Source organism: Penicillium angulare (assembly GCF_028827245.1).
Source record: "Penicillium angulare strain IBT 27051 chromosome Unknown utg000003l_segment0_segment0, whole genome shotgun sequence".
NCBI lineage: Eukaryota > Fungi > Ascomycota > Eurotiomycetes > Eurotiales > Aspergillaceae > Penicillium > Penicillium angulare.
This window is the reverse complement of record NW_026623162.1, coordinates 4,320,106-4,339,702: the sequence shown is the minus strand read 5'-3', so window position 1 is coordinate 4,339,702 and position 19,597 is coordinate 4,320,106. Positions and strand designations below refer to the sequence as shown.

At 46.9% G+C, this 19,597-nt stretch overlaps 8 protein-coding genes across 8 annotated transcripts; 5 read left to right on the top strand and 3 right to left on the bottom strand.

The window, feature by feature from the left end:
• Positions 1-202: 202 nt before the first annotated feature.
• Positions 203-646, top strand: N7478_003731 (uncharacterized protein; the record flags this gene model as incomplete). The annotated part of the gene is made up of 1 exon (XM_056919945.1): positions 203-646. One exon carries the CDS (start codon positions 203-205, stop codon positions 644-646), a length of 444 nt encoding a protein of 147 aa, XP_056783103.1.
• A 545-nt stretch (positions 647-1,191) lies between these two features.
• N7478_003730 (uncharacterized protein) lies at positions 1,192-2,554 on the bottom strand (the record flags this gene model as incomplete). The annotated part of the gene is made up of 4 exons (XM_056919944.1): positions 1,192-1,538; positions 1,598-1,679; positions 1,754-1,763; positions 2,505-2,554. The coding sequence occupies 4 exons, from the start codon at positions 2,552-2,554 to the stop codon at positions 1,192-1,194; spliced, it is 489 nt and encodes a 162-aa protein (XP_056783102.1).
• Positions 2,555-3,413: 859 nt separating this feature from the next.
• Positions 3,414-3,980, top strand: N7478_003729 (uncharacterized protein; the record flags this gene model as incomplete). The annotated part of the gene is made up of 3 exons (XM_056919943.1): positions 3,414-3,670; positions 3,736-3,753; positions 3,803-3,980. 3 exons carry the CDS (start codon positions 3,414-3,416, stop codon positions 3,978-3,980), a joined length of 453 nt encoding a protein of 150 aa, XP_056783101.1.
• A 912-nt stretch (positions 3,981-4,892) lies between these two features.
• Positions 4,893-5,812, bottom strand: N7478_003728 (uncharacterized protein; the record flags this gene model as incomplete). Its single annotated transcript, XM_056919942.1, has 2 exons — positions 5,554-5,812; positions 4,893-5,495 (listed from the first exon to the last, which is right to left on the bottom strand). The coding sequence occupies exons 1-2, from the start codon at positions 5,686-5,688 to the stop codon at positions 4,893-4,895; spliced, it is 738 nt and encodes a 245-aa protein (XP_056783100.1). The 5' UTR covers positions 5,689-5,812.
• A 3,799-nt stretch (positions 5,813-9,611) lies between these two features.
• N7478_003727 (uncharacterized protein) lies at positions 9,612-10,037 on the top strand (the record flags this gene model as incomplete). The annotated part of the gene is made up of 2 exons (XM_056919941.1): positions 9,612-9,623; positions 9,705-10,037. 2 exons carry the CDS (start codon positions 9,612-9,614, stop codon positions 10,035-10,037), a joined length of 345 nt encoding a protein of 114 aa, XP_056783099.1.
• An 810-nt stretch (positions 10,038-10,847) lies between these two features.
• N7478_003726 (Zn(II)2Cys6 transcription factor domain-containing protein) lies at positions 10,848-14,170 on the bottom strand (the record flags this gene model as incomplete). The annotated part of the gene is made up of 6 exons (XM_056919940.1): positions 10,848-11,338; positions 11,404-11,883; positions 12,035-12,685; positions 12,735-12,923; positions 12,988-13,289; positions 14,097-14,170. 6 exons carry the CDS (start codon positions 14,168-14,170, stop codon positions 10,848-10,850), a joined length of 2,187 nt encoding a protein of 728 aa, XP_056783098.1.
• Positions 14,171-14,680: 510 nt separating this feature from the next.
• N7478_003725 (uncharacterized protein) lies at positions 14,681-15,086 on the top strand (the record flags this gene model as incomplete). The annotated part of the gene is made up of 2 exons (XM_056919939.1): positions 14,681-14,839; positions 14,895-15,086. 2 exons carry the CDS (start codon positions 14,681-14,683, stop codon positions 15,084-15,086), a joined length of 351 nt encoding a protein of 116 aa, XP_056783097.1.
• Positions 15,087-18,110: 3,024 nt separating this feature from the next.
• On the top strand, positions 18,111-19,464 carry N7478_003724 (uncharacterized protein; the record flags this gene model as incomplete). The annotated part of the gene is made up of 4 exons (XM_056919938.1): positions 18,111-18,323; positions 18,457-18,829; positions 18,882-18,999; positions 19,065-19,464. The coding sequence occupies 4 exons, from the start codon at positions 18,111-18,113 to the stop codon at positions 19,462-19,464; spliced, it is 1,104 nt and encodes a 367-aa protein (XP_056783096.1).
• Positions 19,465-19,597: the final 133 nt, after the last annotated feature.

Sequence of the window (19,597 nt, the reverse complement as noted above, 5' to 3'; positions counted from 1 at the left end):
CGTCATCAAAATCATGCAAGACAATAAGCTGCTCGGGTTTTCGTGCTGTACTCGAAGCTGCAAGCACATGACAGCTCATGCAGTTTTCTGTTCCTATGTGTTTGAACCCATCATCTAACGGACATGAACTTTGACAGTAAATGACCCCACCCCTATCGCCTACAGTTACAAATCGATCATTCTTGAAGGCAAAAATCAAAAGATGCCAGCGAGTTTCCTGAGTCTTCCTGCTGAACTCCGCAATGAGATATACAAGTATCTCCTAGTGTGTAGAAATCCTATTAATCCTTGGGGCACAGGACATGAGCTTGCGTCAAATCTCCTCTCCACGAACACGACAATCCTGTACGAGGCCAGCTCACTACTCTATGGCAACAACTGCTTTGACCTCACCTCATTGAGCCCTAAACTTATATCCGAATTCCTTAATGCTATTGGCTTGGTCAATGCTTCTCACCTTCAATGTATCCGCATCGACTTTCCTGAATTTCGCAACTTTGAAGACGAGGTCAGCTTTGAGGATAACCTACACACTTTAGCAATGATCCAGGCATACTGCACCAACCTCAAATACATCACAACGACCGCTTCAACCAGATATTTCCATGGAAATTCAACTAGATTCAGACAGCCCTACGATTTGTGATAGGGCATTGGCGTTGGTTGGCGCTCATTTCAGGGCAATGACGTCACTGGAAGAAATTGTCATGAAAGTTTATGATGATGATGATATATCAGAAGGAAAATGCAGAGTCATGGGTGGACACTCAAGGTGGTAGAGCCAGTAAAAGAAGAGGAGTGGGATAGTCGAGAATTTGTGATGATACTGTAGGAGAAAATAGAAGAGGGCCTTCCCTTTTACAGAAACAACTAAATAAGGCCAGATTTACGCTTTTTCCCATCCCGCAAATTATATCAATGGGAGAAACTATTTCACTCTAGATACAAGACGTAGCGCGAGGAAGCAAATGAGAGAGAGCTTCCTCGCGTTCAGGGGAACTCAGATAAGCTATGTGGGTCCACCCACTTATCGTATATACATCATGTCAGTCTCTGACAAAACCTATACGAAATCCTTGGACTCATCCTGGGACGCAACGTCTCAAATTTTTGAGGTCTCACGCAGCTTTCTACTCAATCCAAGCCTCTACTCGATCTGAGATTCGCCGATGATTCTAGCCACTGTTTGAATCACGGACGACAGAGTAAAATGTATGGCCTGCTCGAGCTCTTTGCGGATGATACGATTCTGCACATCGGTGTTGCTAGGCTGGCCACCTGTTCTCTAACTTTACGAAACTCGTCGAGCACTGCTTGGTTTTCCAGGCTTAACCGTCGAATCTTTGTTTTTAGCTGGGCACGCTCAAGCTCAAACATTGGCGCCATATCGATCGCCGTCTGTTGCTGCTCCGTGAGACGTAGCTTCAGTTGTCGCTGGCGCTCGTCGACGATCCGGATAAACTTGATACAGTTCGCGTGAACAATCTCAAAATTGGATCTCTCTTCTGCGGAGATGACATCACCCGCCGGGTTGGCGACTATCAACCGAAAACGGCATAATTAGTTAAGAACAATTTGATCGGCCGAAGCGACATACCATGGCATTCATTTGGGTGCCCCGGGAGATATAAAGGTGCGGACGACCGGCTGTAGAACGATGAGGATGAAGCCTCTGGGTCCTAGATTCGCCTGTCTCTGCTTGGGCTTGAAGCATTCGAGTAGGCATATTCGAATTCTGGACAGTGGCTGTCACCTTAGGCATGCTGGTTGGCAGGGAAATATAGAAAAAGCAAGCGAGTGATCCTCAAGATTATATTGCCGTATAAGCAGTAACGCCTTTTCAAGTTTGGGGATGATGCTTGAATTGATGTAAATTCCTCAATTTGACGAAAGGAAATGATCAATCAAATGAAAGTAGCGAGTTGACATGGAGAAAGGCGTAGAACGTTCTTTCGCTTATTTTTCCTCGATGAGGGCGAATATGCTTTCTCCGGCCATCGCCCAATCTCGGATCTTAATCCAACGCTAAACCGAAATTACATAGTGTAAAAATCGACACCCATTAATCCATGCGTCAACCTGCAACCCTATAGAAACACAGAACAAATAAAAAGGGGTAAAATATCGCCAGAGTTTCAACCAAGGATGAACCATGGGTCGACTCTGAGCTTGCGTGGGTCTTCCAATCAGAGAACCCAAGAGGACCTAACACCTCTAAAAAATCTTCCCCACCCCACCGGAGTAAGTTAGAGCGGAAACTAATCATTCCTGAAGTCGTCCATTTGCAGATCAGTTGTCTCGGCTAAATCGTATGCACGTATTGTTCTCGGGGCACAAGGACCAGTTCAAGTAGTCTTCTGTAGGTTCAGAGGCCATGCCATTGGCCCATTGCTGATCGGCTAGGAGGTACAGGATTTTGCTCGCTTTACCATTCTCGTGTAACACGTTTTAAGAGAACAGTAGCAAGAAGAATTTGTTTGCGGTGGGCCGTGTATACTCGATACCTGGACCGAGCCGTGAGCTCCACCATGGGGCGGAAGGCGGTCATTCCCATGGTTCAACCACGGTAGCATGTGCATGTCTCACATATGGTCACACGATACGTGGGATCCAACCCCTCAAAAAGAATTGGCTGGCAAGAAAATATTGATGACGACCGCTGTTGGCTAAATGGGGGTGACGGGAATTTCTATAGCTCGGTCAAACAACATGGCTTCTCGTTATGGTTAAACGGGCCGTTAAATTATTTCCAATGCGTGTTTGTGGACTAGTGAGATGGTATCACGGACAAATGAGTAAATCCAAAGTTTATCTCACGCCTTGCCTCTAATCTCTCTCTCAAAATGATGGACAACATATGGTGAAACACTAACGCGATGGACCGTTCAGGTGGGTCCTATCTTGGACGGCCTAATTCTAGGTGAGAAAAAAAGAAAAACGTTTTAAATGCGGCAAACGGAGCTATAACCGTTATTTTCCTTGCTTGAAAAACACCCTCCGGTGGTTCACCGTCTTAGACACAAGTCCACACGCCTGTGTCTCTACACGTTTCCTGAAAGGTGTCTACTTTTATGACTGGTTGTTTGAAAATTTACTGGGCTTGAAATTATTAGTTTCAAACAAATACAAAGGGGAAAAAATGAAAAGTTAGGATAAGACGGGAACGTTTGAAGGACTCATCTATGATTGCACTGCTAGAGCCAGTATTCCGCCTGCCTCAGCTAAGTGGAACAATTGGTCTCCACGCCAATTCCACTCACCAAGCCATAGATAGCGAAGTTCTAAGGGGCCATCTCACATATACTCCACAGGGGCGATGCTTTGATCTATAATAAGGCGGCACTTTACTCTCATCTCTGCAGTCTCACGTCCATCCTCGCTTTTTTTTCACTTATCTGGCACTGCAATTGAAAATGCCTTCCGGTCAGAACTCGTCCCCACAAACCGGCTCAAAGAGTTACAGGGAACGCCTTTGTCAGAGATTGGCACCCCCTCGTCCTCAAAGAAAAAAGACAATCTGGAGCCCGGCAAGCTCAGTGGATGGTGGCAATAATAGCGAAGACGATGTTCCAATGGAGAGCGAAGCAGACGAGGAAGGGCCTCCGAACGAAGAGATGGAGGCCGTGTCTAATGATGAAACTGTCAAAGTCCTCCTAAAATGTGCTGCGGAGTACGTGCTTTGAATTAACCCTTCTGTTACTGATACTTCCTGAACCTCAACTGACGGCCTCCTAGTGTGGACAAAAGACTACAGTAGGCGAACCATGCTTTACAAAACCAGAGACTTGCTAAAATCAACCAGGTTTGCGACGGAATCGGTAGAAAGCACTCAACAAGACGTGGAGGATTTGAAGGCGGCTATCCGGAACATTGAGGATACACTACAGGGATGGCAAAAGCATTTGGGGATCGGGGATGAAAAAGGGAAAAGCGGTGCTCGCAGCGGTAGCCGCCTGGCACGGGCCAAGCCCCAAGCATAAACGCATGTAATTCAAATATCTTGGGCAATGAATGTATGAAAGAAAGTCATGGGCTCTCATGTATTCCGAGGCTTCCGCAACTCGAATTTTGAAGAAGCTTTCGCCATTTTTCTCTACGGCCATACCGCTAGGGGTGCAGATCGTTGATCCAATCGGGCATTTTATGGAGCACCTTGGACTAGATCACGCTACTGAGGTTCGAGCTAAACTAGATGTGATCAGCCCCCCAACGCAGATCAAATGTCAGCTCGGACAAATTCAGGAGCCTCCATTTGTTTTCATTCTCCATCAATACAAGACGTGTTTGATCATCTCATTTCCTGTTGCGGTGCAGAGGTGAGTAGCTACGTGGATGTAATCTCCCACTTGCCCTTTAGTTCCTTCACGGAGAATTTCTCGATCATGCCGAAAGAGCGCGATCGGCTTTGGCTCCAGCAATCGGAAATCAGATTTCGCTCATAAAGTGGTCCGAGATGCATGCGAATTTTTCATTGGCTGTCTGATTAATTTTTCCATTCGTCGGAAGTGACCGCCCCCTGAAATAAAACGACCGGGTTCGAACCCCACTAGATCCACAGTATAAGCCCAAGCTTGGATTTTCACCGCGGTCCTCCCCGACCCGTCTTGGTTAAAGTTTAGCTATAATAGGTATGATTTTCGGAAGAGTAATCGCCACAGGGGCTAGGCGAGGGACTAAGTGCAGGCGTGGTTGCGGAAGTGGACCAAGCTCGCCTAAGATGATTGTCGCGTTCTTGCGTGCAGTTCTTGGCGCGCGCTGTACGCGATCTACACGCGATCACCAGCCCACGCGGCTGCTTTACTCGGAGGATCTCAGGATGAAGTGTATGATGAATTATGCTTAGATACTTAGCTGAATAACATGGAAGGACGTCTTTGGCTACAGAACATCATTTAAGCCTGCGCACCATGTGGTGCGGTAGTGGACATATTCGGCTGGTTTGGTATAAGCCCATTGCCAAACCACCCTGCCCCCGGCAACGTCATGGGCGCGCTTGGCAGCGTATAGGGGCCCATACCCATAGATGGCGCTGTCTGACTCAAGGGGTGGTCTTGGAACACATCGGATCCTGGTAAAAACGTGGAATATTGTCTGTTCTCCAGCATAGACTTGTTCTCCGAGACGCTCTGGGCAGTGGCGAGAAGATTGGTCTGGATTCCGTTGAGGATAGTTTGAACCTCAGTCCACGACACTTGACCTTGAGAGCTGGCAATTGAAGTCTCATTCTGTTGCTTCAACTGTGCGACCTCATTCTCGAGCTCCCCGCAACGCCTCTCAGCTTGTTCCTTGTCTACGGTGACTTGCTGTAGTTCCGTACGCAGCTTCTGTATGGAAGTCGAGGCTTCATGCCTCTCTTTGACGATGGTCGCATTCAGGCGGCGGGTGCCTTGGTCGGCCTCATCGAGCATATCCAGACAGTTCCGGTGCGCCTCCTCCCACGAAAGCTCCCCTGTCGGCTCAATCGTGGCCTCTTTCTTGGCCTCTGAGATGAATGCCTGGGCCCATACTGTCAGCGGCAGTCTAGATAGTACAGTAACTGAACAGCGGTCCTACCTGTACCTGCGAAGACTTTCGCTTCGGGTTCGTCGATTTCGAAACTCGGCCAGAATCACTGCTCAGCTTGTTTGCTCCTGCATCCGTCTTCCCACTGCTTCCGGTCTGACCGGGGTTTGTCACACGGCTGACCATGCTGTGAGAGCTCTTGAAGTCGGTGAAAGGATGGCGGAGCTGAGCAGGTGTCTTTACTCGACTCCATTAGTGGACAAATCTAGCTTCATATAAGAGGGCGCGTGGCCAGTACGGCGCTAGTGCAACGCGAAGACCCATCGAGTTCAACGCCGTTTATCCCCGTGTGTCGAGTCTGAAAGCTAGTGAAAGATCGTTCATGATCCCGGTCAATTAAACTGATAGTTGACCGATGCCAAGCCATGGGCATTTATGAGGAAGACAGGCCCATATTTCTCTTTTGTTTTTCGTGTTATTGTTTTTTTTTTAAAAAAAAAAAAATTTACGAGGTATCGTTTCTCGTCGAAGATCCCCTCTGCAATCAGCTCCGTTTTGCTCATAACCGGTCGTCAAATTCCTAACGACCAATCTCATTGAGAGGCTTGGGCCCTACGTGTCGTGTGACCGTAATTGAGGCATGGCCATACTACCGTGGTCGAACCATGGGAATAACCGCCTTTCGCCCCATGGTGGAGCTCACGGCTCGGTCCAGATATCGAGTACACACGGCCCGCTATAAACGGTTCCCACTGCTACTGCTCCCTGAAAACGCGTTGTGCGGGAGTGGTGTGGCGAGGAGGACTCTTGTACTTCCCAACCGAACCAGCAATGGGCTAAGGGCATGACCACTGAACAGGAGACTGCTTGCATTGCTCCTTGTGCCTAACAATGCATACACACGATTTGGCGAGAACAACTGATCTACAACTCAACCACTTCAGGGACGATTAATTTTATTCGGCTCTAAACTCCGCTCCTGGTGGAGAACAAAGCTTTTTCAGAAGCATTATGCGGACCTTTTGGGTGCTCTGTTTGGAAGACCCACGCAGGCTAAAAAACGAACCATTGTTCACCCATGGTCGAGACTCGCGATATTTTACCCCTTTCAAGGCGGAATTTATTTAATTTCTGTTTGTAATAGGCTGGCGCGAATTGGTAATGAATTAATTTGTGCCGATATTAACCATAATTCCTCGGTCCAGCATGGGGTTAAGATCAGAGATTGGCCGATGGTCGGATCAGGTCCATTCGCCCCTATTGGGAAAGTAAAGCGAAAGAACGTTCTACCCGTTCCTCCTCCGTGTTACAACCATTTCTATACCAACGAGGAAAACCGTTTCTACGCAAAATTCCGAATGGCTCGACCGAGTGCACCACGTCCGCATAGCAAAGCAAATTCTCCTGCTTCAAGGAGGCGAAATTTATCCGCTCTCCCGGCCTGGTACAGTGGTTCAGCTTCTAATCGTCTTCAACAAAAAAGATTCTATCGACGTCCGCAGTCAACAAATATATCAGCTCCGCGGGTAGGTCATAACCATTCAGAAGAAAAGACTGTACCTGAATTTTTTTTTTTTTTTTTTTTTTTTTTTTTGCAGGCCGGTCAAACACCGGAATTTGAACCAGTTGACAATTCCAAGCATACAAGCCCGCCTTCCAGGGAATATGAAAACGCCTCGCCTCAAGCCGATAAATACCAACAGCGGAGAGAACCCATCACCGACCCCAGCCTTTGCGCTATTATACACAGATTACAGCGGGAGAACCAAGAGATGACAACTCAGCTTGATGTACTTCCGATAAAGAGGCCACCGGGGCGTTAAGAGGTCCGGTGGAGTTCATGTAACTTATACGGTCATAGATTGTAGCTTCTGTCTGTCCACTTGGTTATGCCTTCAAACTCAGACAAAGCTGTCGTAAACCCAATAAATCAACTTTTTGAGCACTTTTGGTAGATGCAATTGTACTTGGTGCGCCCGGTGAAAGCCCATGGCTTTCGAACCACTCCCAAGTGAATCTGGTTTTGCGTAGTTGTATGATCAACATCGGATTTCCTTTTTTAGTCATAAGTCGGGGGTTGGGGGATTTAGCTGCCTTGGCGCTCTTGCAAAAACTATAAAAAGACTCAAATGTCCCAGGGTTTGGAAAGCAGAATCTGGCAATCTGTCTTTCTAAAGACTTCCTCATCCCCTCCTCCCAGTGATGCCGGAGGAGTACAAAGTCATCAACCGGGCTCGTCACCTGAATAATTGCACAGTGAGGGCTGGCGACCTCTTTAATATCACACTACACCGGTCTCGTCACCTTTCCAATCAGACTACATCGGGCTCGTCACCTGTATAATTGTACAGAGAGGGCTACTACTCCCTTCGGGTTCGTCACCTTGTAAAATTGTACGGCGAGGGCTGGTGACCTCTTTAATATCACACTACACCGGTCTCGTCGCCTTTCTAATCAGACTACATCGGGCTCGTCACCTGTAAAATTGCACAGAGAGGGCTACTACTCCCTTCGGGTTCGTCACCTTGTAAAATTGTACGGCGAGGGCTGGTGACCTCTTTAATATCACACTACACCGGTCTCGTCACCTTTCTAATCAGACTACATCGGGCTCGTCACCTGTACAATTAGACTTGCAGGGCTTGTCTACCTCTTTAATCTCAAACACTTCAGCGATTGGTGGGCACCTCTACGTGGTGCTGAAGACTAGTACCCAAACCTCTCGGTGGGGAAACTAAGACCTGCCAGATGGAGGATTTTGATGTGAAAACTACTTAGCTGATTCTCGGTGCAATGGCATAAACTATGCCCCGAGAAATAAATTCCGGATAATGTAAGCGCAAATCAGTTCCATTCGAGTTCAGTCAGTGGCCACTAAAAGGCCGAACTAGATGGTCAAGTAATAGTCGTATTTGAGCTTTAAGAATGGGCTGCCACCAATTGAGTCAGTTTCCTAGACTCATTTTTGCATGATATGTTTTCTTCATCCTTTGGTACTACACCTGCAAGAAAGTCGATGTCGAATCAGGGAGAGAACTTAGCAATCACCAACTAGTAGCAGATGCTTCTGGAAATAGCAAATGCAATGAAGAATGCCTTGAGTGTACTCCCAGCTATTTTGCCGCTTGTCACAAGCTTTCTATTGCTTCTCTCAAACCACTCCAGCAGTGGTTGGGCTCTTGTAGTAATCACTATTCCATTGCGTGCTTGTGCATTGCTTGTAGAGCTACTAGTGTGTAGCATGCATATCTGCGTGTAGACGTTAATCCTTTTCCATGTGTTGGTGTTTCAACCGCTACGGGACCGTGAGCAAGATTACCCGATTACCCTGCAGTACCAGTGCAACTCAAATAACCGGTCAGTGAACAATTATTGCGGGCTTAAGTTATATCGTTCAAAAACAGCGGTCAACCGTTCTTGAAGGTGCAAGAACAATACCTTCCTGTTCACCAGTGGGTTTCGCCTCGTACGTGCTAGATTTCACAGTATCCACCAGCACGAGCTCTAGATGGGCATCTAAAGAACACTCTTCCCAATCCTTGGGCGGTTCTTCACCACACGAAAATAGCGAACAAAAGCTACTCTCATTGATTGTTGGTCAACGCGGTTAACAACCGGGCAATCCTGAGCGGCCCGCAACTGGACCCACAACTGGACCCACTTAATCGATCGTTTATCATCAGGCTACAAAACTGCCCGTGAAACGGGCAACAAACGGGGTTACAAGGTGCAAATCCATTCCTATCGGTGAGCAACCATTTTGAAGCTCTGGTGCCAGCCGTCCTAGCCCCATTTACTCAATTCAACGATTTTTGTCTTCTTGCGTCCTCTTCCCCTAGTATTGGTCTTCCTGTCAAGTGAAAGTGAGGCCACTATGGACCGTGTCACCTCAACGTCCTTCGCGAGAGGCAAATTCCGTTAGCAATAACGAAATATAATGCGGGAGCCTCAATTCTCTATCAGCCCCGGCAAAATCTGCTTAAATAGAATGCGAAGATCTGACCATAGCTACGAAAAAGATTTGGCCTACAGTACCCCCGCCAAACAAAAAGAGATAGCTTATCACCGGCAAAGAGAGAAGTAAAGAGCTCCTCGCCATTATTATCAACATGGATGCAGCAGTGAGTTCACCCTTCAATATCAATACCTCGTGCTCATCAAAAATAGGACGTTCTTCGAATGCTAGCAAGGCTTGATACGAGAACACTTCGAGCCGAACGAGCTCAGGCCAAGCTGGAAGAAAGTCTGGCGACTGCAGAGCAGACGTTGAAGCAAACGACCCTGGACTAGACCAGGTCGCCCGGCTAGCGGAAATCTTTTACGAAAGCAGTCATAAGCTAGGAAATATGGTGAACCACTTGCTAAAGGAACGCGGGATGTTGCAGAATGGCCAGCAGCCGGAGTCATTGAAAGCCATATTGGATGTTGTCCAAAAGGAGATAGATGAAAATGCCGAAAAGGAACCCGATAGCAACGATGCTAGGAGTGAACCTACACCCCCCAGCGAGTCTGCAGATCAGCAGGGGCCAGAGTGAACAAGTTACTTGAATGTTTCATTTTCTTCACGCCTTCTTTGACGTCGGATATAAATATGAATGACACTGCATATATAACTAAGCCTACATGCCCGATACTTGAACGTACGGACCTCCACAAAGAATTTCAAACATATATCCCATGGAAGACCCCAAACCTCCTTCCCGAACCCAGGAGCAAAGCCATGCACTCGCACGAGCGCTGAATTTTTGGTTGTCTGATAACGCAAAAGACGTGGAAGAGAGATCTTGGGTTCTCGACTTTGACATTGAGAATGGGCGCACGCGACGGTCAGCGCTCCATCGCCAGAAGATTTTCGGTCTCTGCGGACCAGTATTGACGAACTCGGACATACTCAGATGCCACTCAAGCGGAAATATGAGTCTAAGTAAGGTTGAATTGATCTAAAACATTTGAATCGTGAGATAAGCTGGGTAATGCATAAACTCTCCATGGGTAGATTGTTTTCACTCTTGATACGCCTGACTTCAAAATGCTCGCGTCTACATACAACACAGATCATGAACAGACTCTTATGTCTGAGCCCTTAGTATTCGTAATGTTTAAAGAGATGTCGAAATTTGCCTTATATGGGTCAGGTCTTCCACGCTACCAAACACGAGAAAAGCGGACGATGGCTTTTTTGTAGTTAAGGGCGATCACCTCGTGGACTGGGGCTGAACAAAGATTTGTGGAGACGTTTTGGTGAGACGGTCAAGAGAGTTGAGACCGCATTGAAGGATCAAAGTGCAATAATGGTCGAATGTTCAGCAGCGAAATTTCGTGGTACAGTCATACCCTTCTCATCTTCAAGGTTCATGCTGTTCCTCCATTGTTCGAGAAATCGACCCCATATCTCTTCCAGAATCTAGGTCGCGTAATAGATGCTGGGTTGGTGGGATAGTGTGATTGTGATAACGTGGAGTTGACTGAGCACCCACCAAGACTCTCTCATTCGGCAAGGTTTGTTTTTGTGAGCTCTTGGATGCTGATTTTGACAGGCTTTCCAGGTTCAAAGTCTGCACGGGGTCTGGCAAAATGCCCATTCCTGACGCTTGGGTGTGTTGTTGGACCGATGGCCGACCTACTGAGGACACTTTCCTGGCTGGCTCATTCGAGTGATTTTGCCCATGCGATGGATCCTGACTAAAGCTTGAGTCACCCCTTTTGGGTGAGATTTTTGCAAGTCTCTGGCTAGTGCTTTGCATTGGTGTTTCAGTACCTGACGCCACAGACATCCTCTCAGGCTTTGCCGCATTATAACCTTCGCAAAGGGAGCCACTTCTTAAGCAGTTATTACCTGGGTTTCATTAGTATCATTACAACCCATTTATAGAGACGGTATGGAAATCGGAACTTGCATACATGACGGCTTCTTTTCATCGCATTTTTTCCGCTTTCGGCGGCAAGTGATACACCCAGTCTTTGTTCTCGATTTGACTACACGCTTAGGCTTTTCCCGCGTCCATTCAACTTCGTGTCCTGTGCTGCTACTCGTCATCAGTAATTGTTGGTATCCAAGGACTGCCACACCGGCATTCTCTTGATGGTTGGCTCCTCCGTGAGGTTCTCCGCCCGATGGATGCCTAGTAGCAGAGTCGTCTTTATCTGCTTGCCCGGCCTGGTTTATGGTCTTCCATCCATGGTTGTACCGTCCAGACATTGAGGCTCGCTCCTTGGCCAATTCTGCCTCATGACCAACGACGGACGCTTGCGTGACAATGTGATTTTCTGGGAAAGAACTATTATGTTCACCATCTGTTGATGGTCGCAGGGTGTCAATCTGTGGCATTGAAATGCTAGCGGTAGATGTTGTGAGCGGATGAGGTGCTGAGATAGAAACATCTGGTTCATTTTCTAGTTGCCGAAATGTTCAGTTAAAATGTCGGTTGGCTTTTTTCCTCTAGTGAGATATCCGCTTCCTCATCCGCCTTAGCTTGAGAAGCGTCCCCGAAGAGGATGATATTGACGTAATGGAATGGCCAAGGGGACTCACCTGGGAGAGCTTCTAGGCTTTCTGTCGAGACAACATCATTTGAAGACTGTCCGTCTGATCTCAAGTAGGGTATTTGTAGCTCATTCAACATAGCGCATGGTTCTTCATGCGAAGAATTCAATTCACTCGTTCGTCCTGGTCGGTCGTTGCCGTCATTAGCGTTGCATTGATGTTGTCGTGTACCTTCGGCATCCACAAACTCAAACTGTCCAGTCAATCGAGTACTAATATCAACATCTTCGGGGGTCGAAAAGCGCTGTGCAGGGCGTGGAGGTGGCGATTTTTCTTTTCTGGTCTCTGGGTCAGGGTTGCCTTTATTTGAGGTAGATCCGGAGATCATTTTCATTGCTTTGGACACTTCTGCAGGATCAGTTGACGCCAAGGAAGAACCACAGCCAGAGCGATTTGTCGCAACTGGGACTTCTCCTGGCGCTTTGCGTTTCAATGAAGTCCCCTCTTTTCTGTTGGTCAGCTCGCCCCAGCCTAATTTATAGAGCTGGGATTGCAACGAGCTGAAGCTTCTTTCTTTCCCAGAAAAGGCATGGTATTCATCCTCCAAAGCCTCCTTTGGTAGGTGCCTATGATCTTTGAACCACCCAGGCAACTTTTCGGTCTCATCTTGAGACCAGGGAAGGCCAGGCCCACCTTTGACTAAAGTGAAAGTCAGCTACTGGAGGAAACAACCTCTGGAGATACCGACCTTTTCTTTTCTTGGACCTTGAGAGCGACGACGGCGTGTCTGTTCGTCTGGATTCAGCGGGAGAGCCCTTTTCAATGGTTGCATTGTACCTCAGCCCGCCCACGTGCGTCTCCAAGGTACTGAGTTTTCCTTTCAGGAACTCCAATCGTGCGGTTAGCTCGCCGAGAACGCCTTTGGTTGTGTGGGATACTAAGATACTGCTCGTTAGCATTTCGGTTTGCATTGAGTATATGTGATCTTGAGAACGACAGACACTGCCCGACTATATCCTGCCAGTGCGAGATTCGGTCAAACGCGAGCTGGGCAGCATTGATTTCCAATGCCAGATCGCCAGAGTATGAATGGGGATCGGCAAGCTGTCGAGGAATTGTTGTGCCAATGAAGTCGTAGTCCGCTTTCGACAACTCTAGCACTGCGTTGTCTTTCTCGATTCGGACGTGATATTTCCCATCAGCTTGGAGCTCTACGTCATACACAGAAGATCGTACGACATCGGCCCAGCAGATAGGAGAGTCACTTGTCTTTTCAATCTGGACCACGTGCGGATCAGGTGAGCTAAAAGTGGACCAAGCCCGGCGGCCTTATGATCACTGACAAGCGGAATATTCAACAGATGTGCGAAGTTGACACCAGCTTGCAGAATAGTTTGGTATGATTCCAGCAGTTTCAATATCGTCTGGAGATTGACGTCCGAAGGAAGAAAGAAGCGCGAAATTATTTCGGTGTCAGACAATTCCTCCGCTCAGTGGGAACCCCGTTCAGGTTGGGGGTCTTTGTATGAAGAATTCATTAGGATTTGCCCTGTGGTATGGAATATCGAAAGAAGAAATGAAAAGCCGAGATCGCAACAGTCGTCTGAAAATGAAGTCGGGTTTGAAGGGGCAATTCCGCGGAAGTATTTATTCGACGGGCGTCAATGCTCGCGCGGGCTTAGTCGGCAATCAAAGACGAGCTGAGTCAAAAATCCTTCGAGCGCATGAACGCGTGCGACGATTGGCTAATCCCAAGGAAAGATATTACCCACCATTTGAGTTAAATACCCGAACATTTTACCATGCCTACTGTTTACTTCGACATGACTTTCTCTTCATAATTCGTCATGTTGATAAAGTATTCAGTAAGGTTGACGGAACAGCTGTAAAAAACAGAGATGAATCATCAATTTTATCCAGCCAAAAGAGGAAAGGCGTCAAGAAATTATACATATGCAGGTTCATGCGGGTCGATGAGGTTGGACCTCAACGAACCTCCTTGAGGTTCAGGGTAGGTTCAGGTTAGAAAGGTTGGAACCTAACCTCAAGAGGTTAGGTTCCGGTTCTGAGATTTGGAACCTATGGGCGGTTTAAAGCCAGGTCTAATTACCAGTGATTTGCCATCCATTGAGCCTGGAGCAAGCCGTTCTTAGATCCCCCTTTCAAGGCATTTTTGCGTAGCATCATGAGAGCGAGCTACATCGGGCAAACAAATTTATAATCATCGTCGTCTTTGATAATCTCTTTTTCTTCTTATCCGTCAATCTGTCGGGAAAGGCGATTGATAATTCCAGATGGCGGTGTACATAACATTTTGGGTAGACAAGCGTGGCATATTTACGAGGATAGCGGGAACGCTGCATGGGATACATCTTGATGTTGGCTTGAGGTCCAAGCGGTGAAACTGGCAAATTGACTTAGAAGGACCCTCATCACTACCTAAGCTACAAGCTGATCATCAAAAGGTGGGCCACTGCTTGAGCTTTTCACTATCAAACGGGACCAATGACCATCAAATGATATGAGCTCGACACGTCAGCATGGAGAAACTTATGGATGAACTTCCAGTCGACCACTGATAAATTAATCATGGCCATGCACTCTTTTTAATTCATCAAATTTTATTTCGACTTTCTGGTCTTCAAAACTCTGATTCGCATATAATCCATATTTCTCTACTTGAGTGCCATCATAATGTCTACTGAAGCTCAGCTCGATTTTGCCAAAGCAGAATGGCTATTTGCTGCCAAACAAGCCCGTGCCGTGAAGGAGCTCTCCAAAAAGTATTACGACTATGAAAGAGAAGCCGGAATTGTTGACAAGGAAACCTTTGACCAATGGGTCATAAACAATGTACGCAGATATGCTCTCATACGACCTGGTATACAGCTAACGGCCAGTGTTTAAGAGCCCTGGATTCGTTAATGCTTACCAGGAATTCCAGACCAAGTCGGCTCGATACCAAGCGATTTTCCATGATCATGACAAGGAGAAAGCAGAAGCCTGGCAGCAGGAATACGCAAGTAAATGGGCTGAGAAATATAATGGCCCTGGGCAAGAAAACCAATCCAATTATCTCATTATTACTCCTGAGTTTTAGCGGTATTCACATACAAGCCCCGCCCAAAAGTCTGTGGACAAATCGCCCCACATGTTACCACAACAATGTATTTGATCAGAGGAAAATAGATAGCCTTATTTTATCGATAACGAGATGTTTAGGGGTGTTATTGAAGAACCGTGAATATTATTCGAAGTCTCAAGCGGAATTACGCGAGCTCGGCAAACGAGAAATTTATGTCTTTTTTTTTATATTATCTCAGTAGAAGTTAGTAGAATGGCGCACTGGTGTTTTGAAATGGTGCAGATATACATAGTTTATGGCGGTGGGGCTAAAAATATTATGTCCACAGACTTTTGCTGTCCATTGTGGATCAGGCTGAGATAACCTTCAAATAATGTAACTGAGCCGTATATCCAGATTTGTTTCGTAAATATGTACTCTCATTTCAGTGCCGCGAGCATGGCCGACTATAAATCTGTAACAGTACTTTGTAATCGAGGTTTGAACAAATTGTGAACCACAATTGACCACTTGGGACTGGAAGCTTGGAATATTTTCTTATTGTAAGTGGACACTATTATAGTTTTATCGTGTCTGCTTACTGTTGATTATCAACTTGCTGAGCCCTTTGCCACTCCTTTCGCTCCTGTAACCTACGGCTCAGATACTCGGTAAGACAATTGCCATTACGTATCTCCGTCGTGTGCGAAACATATGAGATGAGCAGGTGACGGTATCTTAGATTTTGAGTGCGAATAGGATTGATTTGGGACTTAATTTTAGGCCACCCATGTTTCATTTTTGCACTGACTCAAAACCGTTCATAATTTGCAATTCTAACTTCCTGGTTTCGTTGAGAGAATTTCTGACATGAGCCCTGTTTATGGATGCTAAATTGGTCAACGGAATTTTTTCTTTCTGAGTCACTCGGAAGGTTTCATCGTTCTGGTACATGCAGTAGGGCGGCGAGGTGTTAGCTCAGCTCCCTGGGACTCGAGGTATGTACCGATTGGCAAGTATTCTTTCCTCTTGTCGACAAGGAATCTTTTCATCTGAACGCCAAATCGTCGGGTTTTCTGGGGCGCTTCATGTTTCCATCTAATGGCACAGACCCACGGGCCTCTAGGATAATCGTCAATGAAGGTGATCATGTGCCTGCAGTTGCGCCTGCACCAGTGGTCGGTACGGAGTGCCGGTCTGCCAGAGGACTACTCTCAAGTCGCGCGGGTTCAGATGTCCCATTCCACCGTGACACAACGCTTCGGAGGTCTGTTCCCCTCGGCCTCCTCCTTTACACGCATCTTCTTCGAGTATCACGACTTCACCACCGAGTTCAGAGGTTGGCGCTGCGCAATTTGCGTCACTTGACTCCCGAGGGTTGTCGACGTCCATGCCAGTTAGACTGGCTTCGAGACCTCTTGCTCACATGGCACCGTAGGATCAACAGATCTTCCTCCGCATGGTAGGCGGTCCCGACCATCCGTCCTCGGCGTTGCACGAAAATCTTCTGCGGGTGCGACACCCTTGAATAGCGGTCCCAAAGCACCTTTGGCACGCTGATCAGGTGAATCCCGGTGCGTGGTGCGAAATACACATTCTTGAACGCCAGGGGCAGGTCAACTTCCCCCGGAGTGTGAGCTTCACCACATCAATCCATTCGGCTTCCACTGGGTCGCTAGCCATTTCCAGTACCTCACTGTGAGATCGCAGACTGCTGAAGCAGCTTCGACCCCAGTAGATGTGGCTGGTGGAGCCTGAGTCCAGGATACACCGGGGAGACGGTGCGTGGGTATGAAGGGTCGTCACCGCGAACCCTTACGATATGAATCCACGGCCTCTTGGGGATTGGCGGGTCCTGCCATTCGTCCAGGTGGACCTGGCTTGATGGTATCCCTTGTAAAAATTTTCTTGGTGAGCCGGAAACACTCCGTTCAGTCTTCAGGGAATGGTCCCTGGGCGGTTGTTGCTCGCATCTTGCCTCGTTTTGAGGTAGGTCATGACTCATGAGAGGTTTTCAGGTTGCGAAGCTATCGTTACCTGTCAGTGTTGTAATTTAAAGTAAGATGAATTATCATTATTTCAGAGAGAACACATGAAGCTATATATACAACAAGAAGATCTTTGATGCTTCATATAGATAGTCCGGGAATAAAAGGTGGCTTGATTCCTGATTTGTACCAGCCTTCATATTACCTCACTCATCAGCAATAAGCTTTTTGTAGCTCCAACGAGAGAATCTACGGACAAGCCGGTAAAATATCGTCGAAAGCGACGATTAAACTTGCTTTGTATATGAGACTAAAGGCTTGGAAATACGGTATTCGGGCGCGATTTTCGCACAAAATCTATCACACTAAGATGCAGATATAATAGATCCTCTTCAAAAGAAAGCTCTGCGTTTGACCGTTGACTTGCACACTAATTTTGGTTCCAAAACGACGAACCATGGTTCAGATATCGCGTATTTAATAATAGTGGGTGGGTTGTTGTGGGTTTATACCGCGTCGCGGGCGGTGAACGTATTAGAATATTTACTGGCCCCCGTAAATATTTACCAAGAGCCGCCAGGCCAATCAGCATGCCTGTCGTTATCATGGCCTTTTGCAACTCCTTAATACACGCTAGGGTTTTCTCGACATCGACAGCAATCCCACTTAATCGACTATTCCGTCCAAGTGTTCCAGCCATGGTCTGGAAGAGTTCTTTCAGAGCCAAGGCCATACAATTGTAGGATAAAGAAAGATACAAAAGGTAAACAATAAAGAGGACGAGAAAGAAAAAGAAGACAGTAAAGATGATGGGAATGAATGATAAAAAAAGTCGACGTCAGGCCGACTCCTATCATTGTTCTGTGCCTCAGGATTCGCCACGGAGACCTCCGACAAGCTTATCTTGTCCAGCTTGGCACATCACTGGCCGACTGCCTTGCAAAAGATATGGTACTGGAAGTTAACCATGGACATGTGCGCCCCACAGCCCTCCTTTTCGTCTTGCAGCTGATATGGAGCTCTGCATATAATCAACAGCCAGGACTTCAATCATGGTCTGGTGTCTTTGATGATGCCTGCTGTTTTGCTACATGCTCCTAAGCCACCTATTTGCATTATGTCAACCGTGAATAGACTGTCTTCGGCGTATGACGCCGGGCCCAGGCTCCTCAGAGATGTCTGGGGTGTCACGGCCACCGCGATTGTTATTGTGGCTTTAAGGGTCATTGCAAAATTGAGAATTCGAAAATTTGGGCCGGATGATATACTTATGGGGTTCGCACTGGTTAGCAAATTTTTTTCCTTTTTATCTTTTTATCAGCTTGAAATTCACATTGTGAAGCTGATTGAACATGGCCCATTTTCGTTCTCGCCATTCTTTTCCTTTTCGTTCCCAATTGACATGTACTTGCTCAAAGTGTTTAGCCACGGTCGGATCGGTCATGATGACAATAGGCGTCAAATTTGGATTCGGCCAAAGGGTAGATGAGCTTAGTACCAACAATGTATCAAAGGTCATCCTGTTTGACTACCTTACCCAGACGTTTGGACTTGCAGGTGGGGCCTTAGGACGCTCCTCTTTCATTGTCTTCATCATTGGGCTTCTCGTGTCCAGAAAATGGCACAGCGTGGTCTTCTGGGTATTGGTCGGTCTTCAGCTAATAGTCAACTCCATGTTTATTATCATCTTGTTTGTTCAGTGTCCAGGACATGCATCAGCTATCTGGGATTCTGATAAAGCAAAGTGCTGGAATACGCATGTGCAGGCCTACTATGGATATTTCCAAGGAGGTAAGGGATACTCCACTGTTCGGACAACGAACTCTTCTGAATGGTAAAATAGCATTCAACGCAACGACTGACTTGTACCTTGCTGCCTTCTCAACTGCCACATTTTGGAGGTTGAACCTGAATTTAAGGGTCAAACTGGGACTGGTCGCATTACTGGGACTGGGAATTTTGTGAGTCGCATTCAAAATTGCATGTGGTGCACGATCTGAACTTTGCTAAATAAGCTATTCACTAGCGCAATGGTCGCCGCTATCATCAAAATAGTACAGACTCGTGTCCTCGCATCTTCCGATATGGACCCGACGATTGCCACAATAAACTACGACCGATGGCTATATATCGAGACGTACTTGGTGATAATAACAGCCTCGATACCGTGCCTTCGATCTATCCTGCGTTCGGTGAAGGGTCAAACACCAGCAGACAGAAATACATACGGGCTTGGCCCGCGTTATGTGGTTGGCTCAATTACACAAATGGACGACACAAAAAATCCTGGCTCTGCTCTTGAAAGAAATAGAACAATACCTGTCTCTCAAGGCAATGTGAGCAGTGAAGATCTCTGCGACGGTAATGGCCGTGATGATATGAGGAACTCAGGGCGTTCCAGGGAATCTGTCATAATTTTTGTTTAGAAATGGAACCTATTAATGCTATTTGTAGACAAAATAAGGGATCTGATCCTTAGAAACTCATGGGCATGAATCTTTTCGGGGAACTCAAATATTGCCTTAAGTGACTGATTTGTCCAGCATTTATGACTTAGCA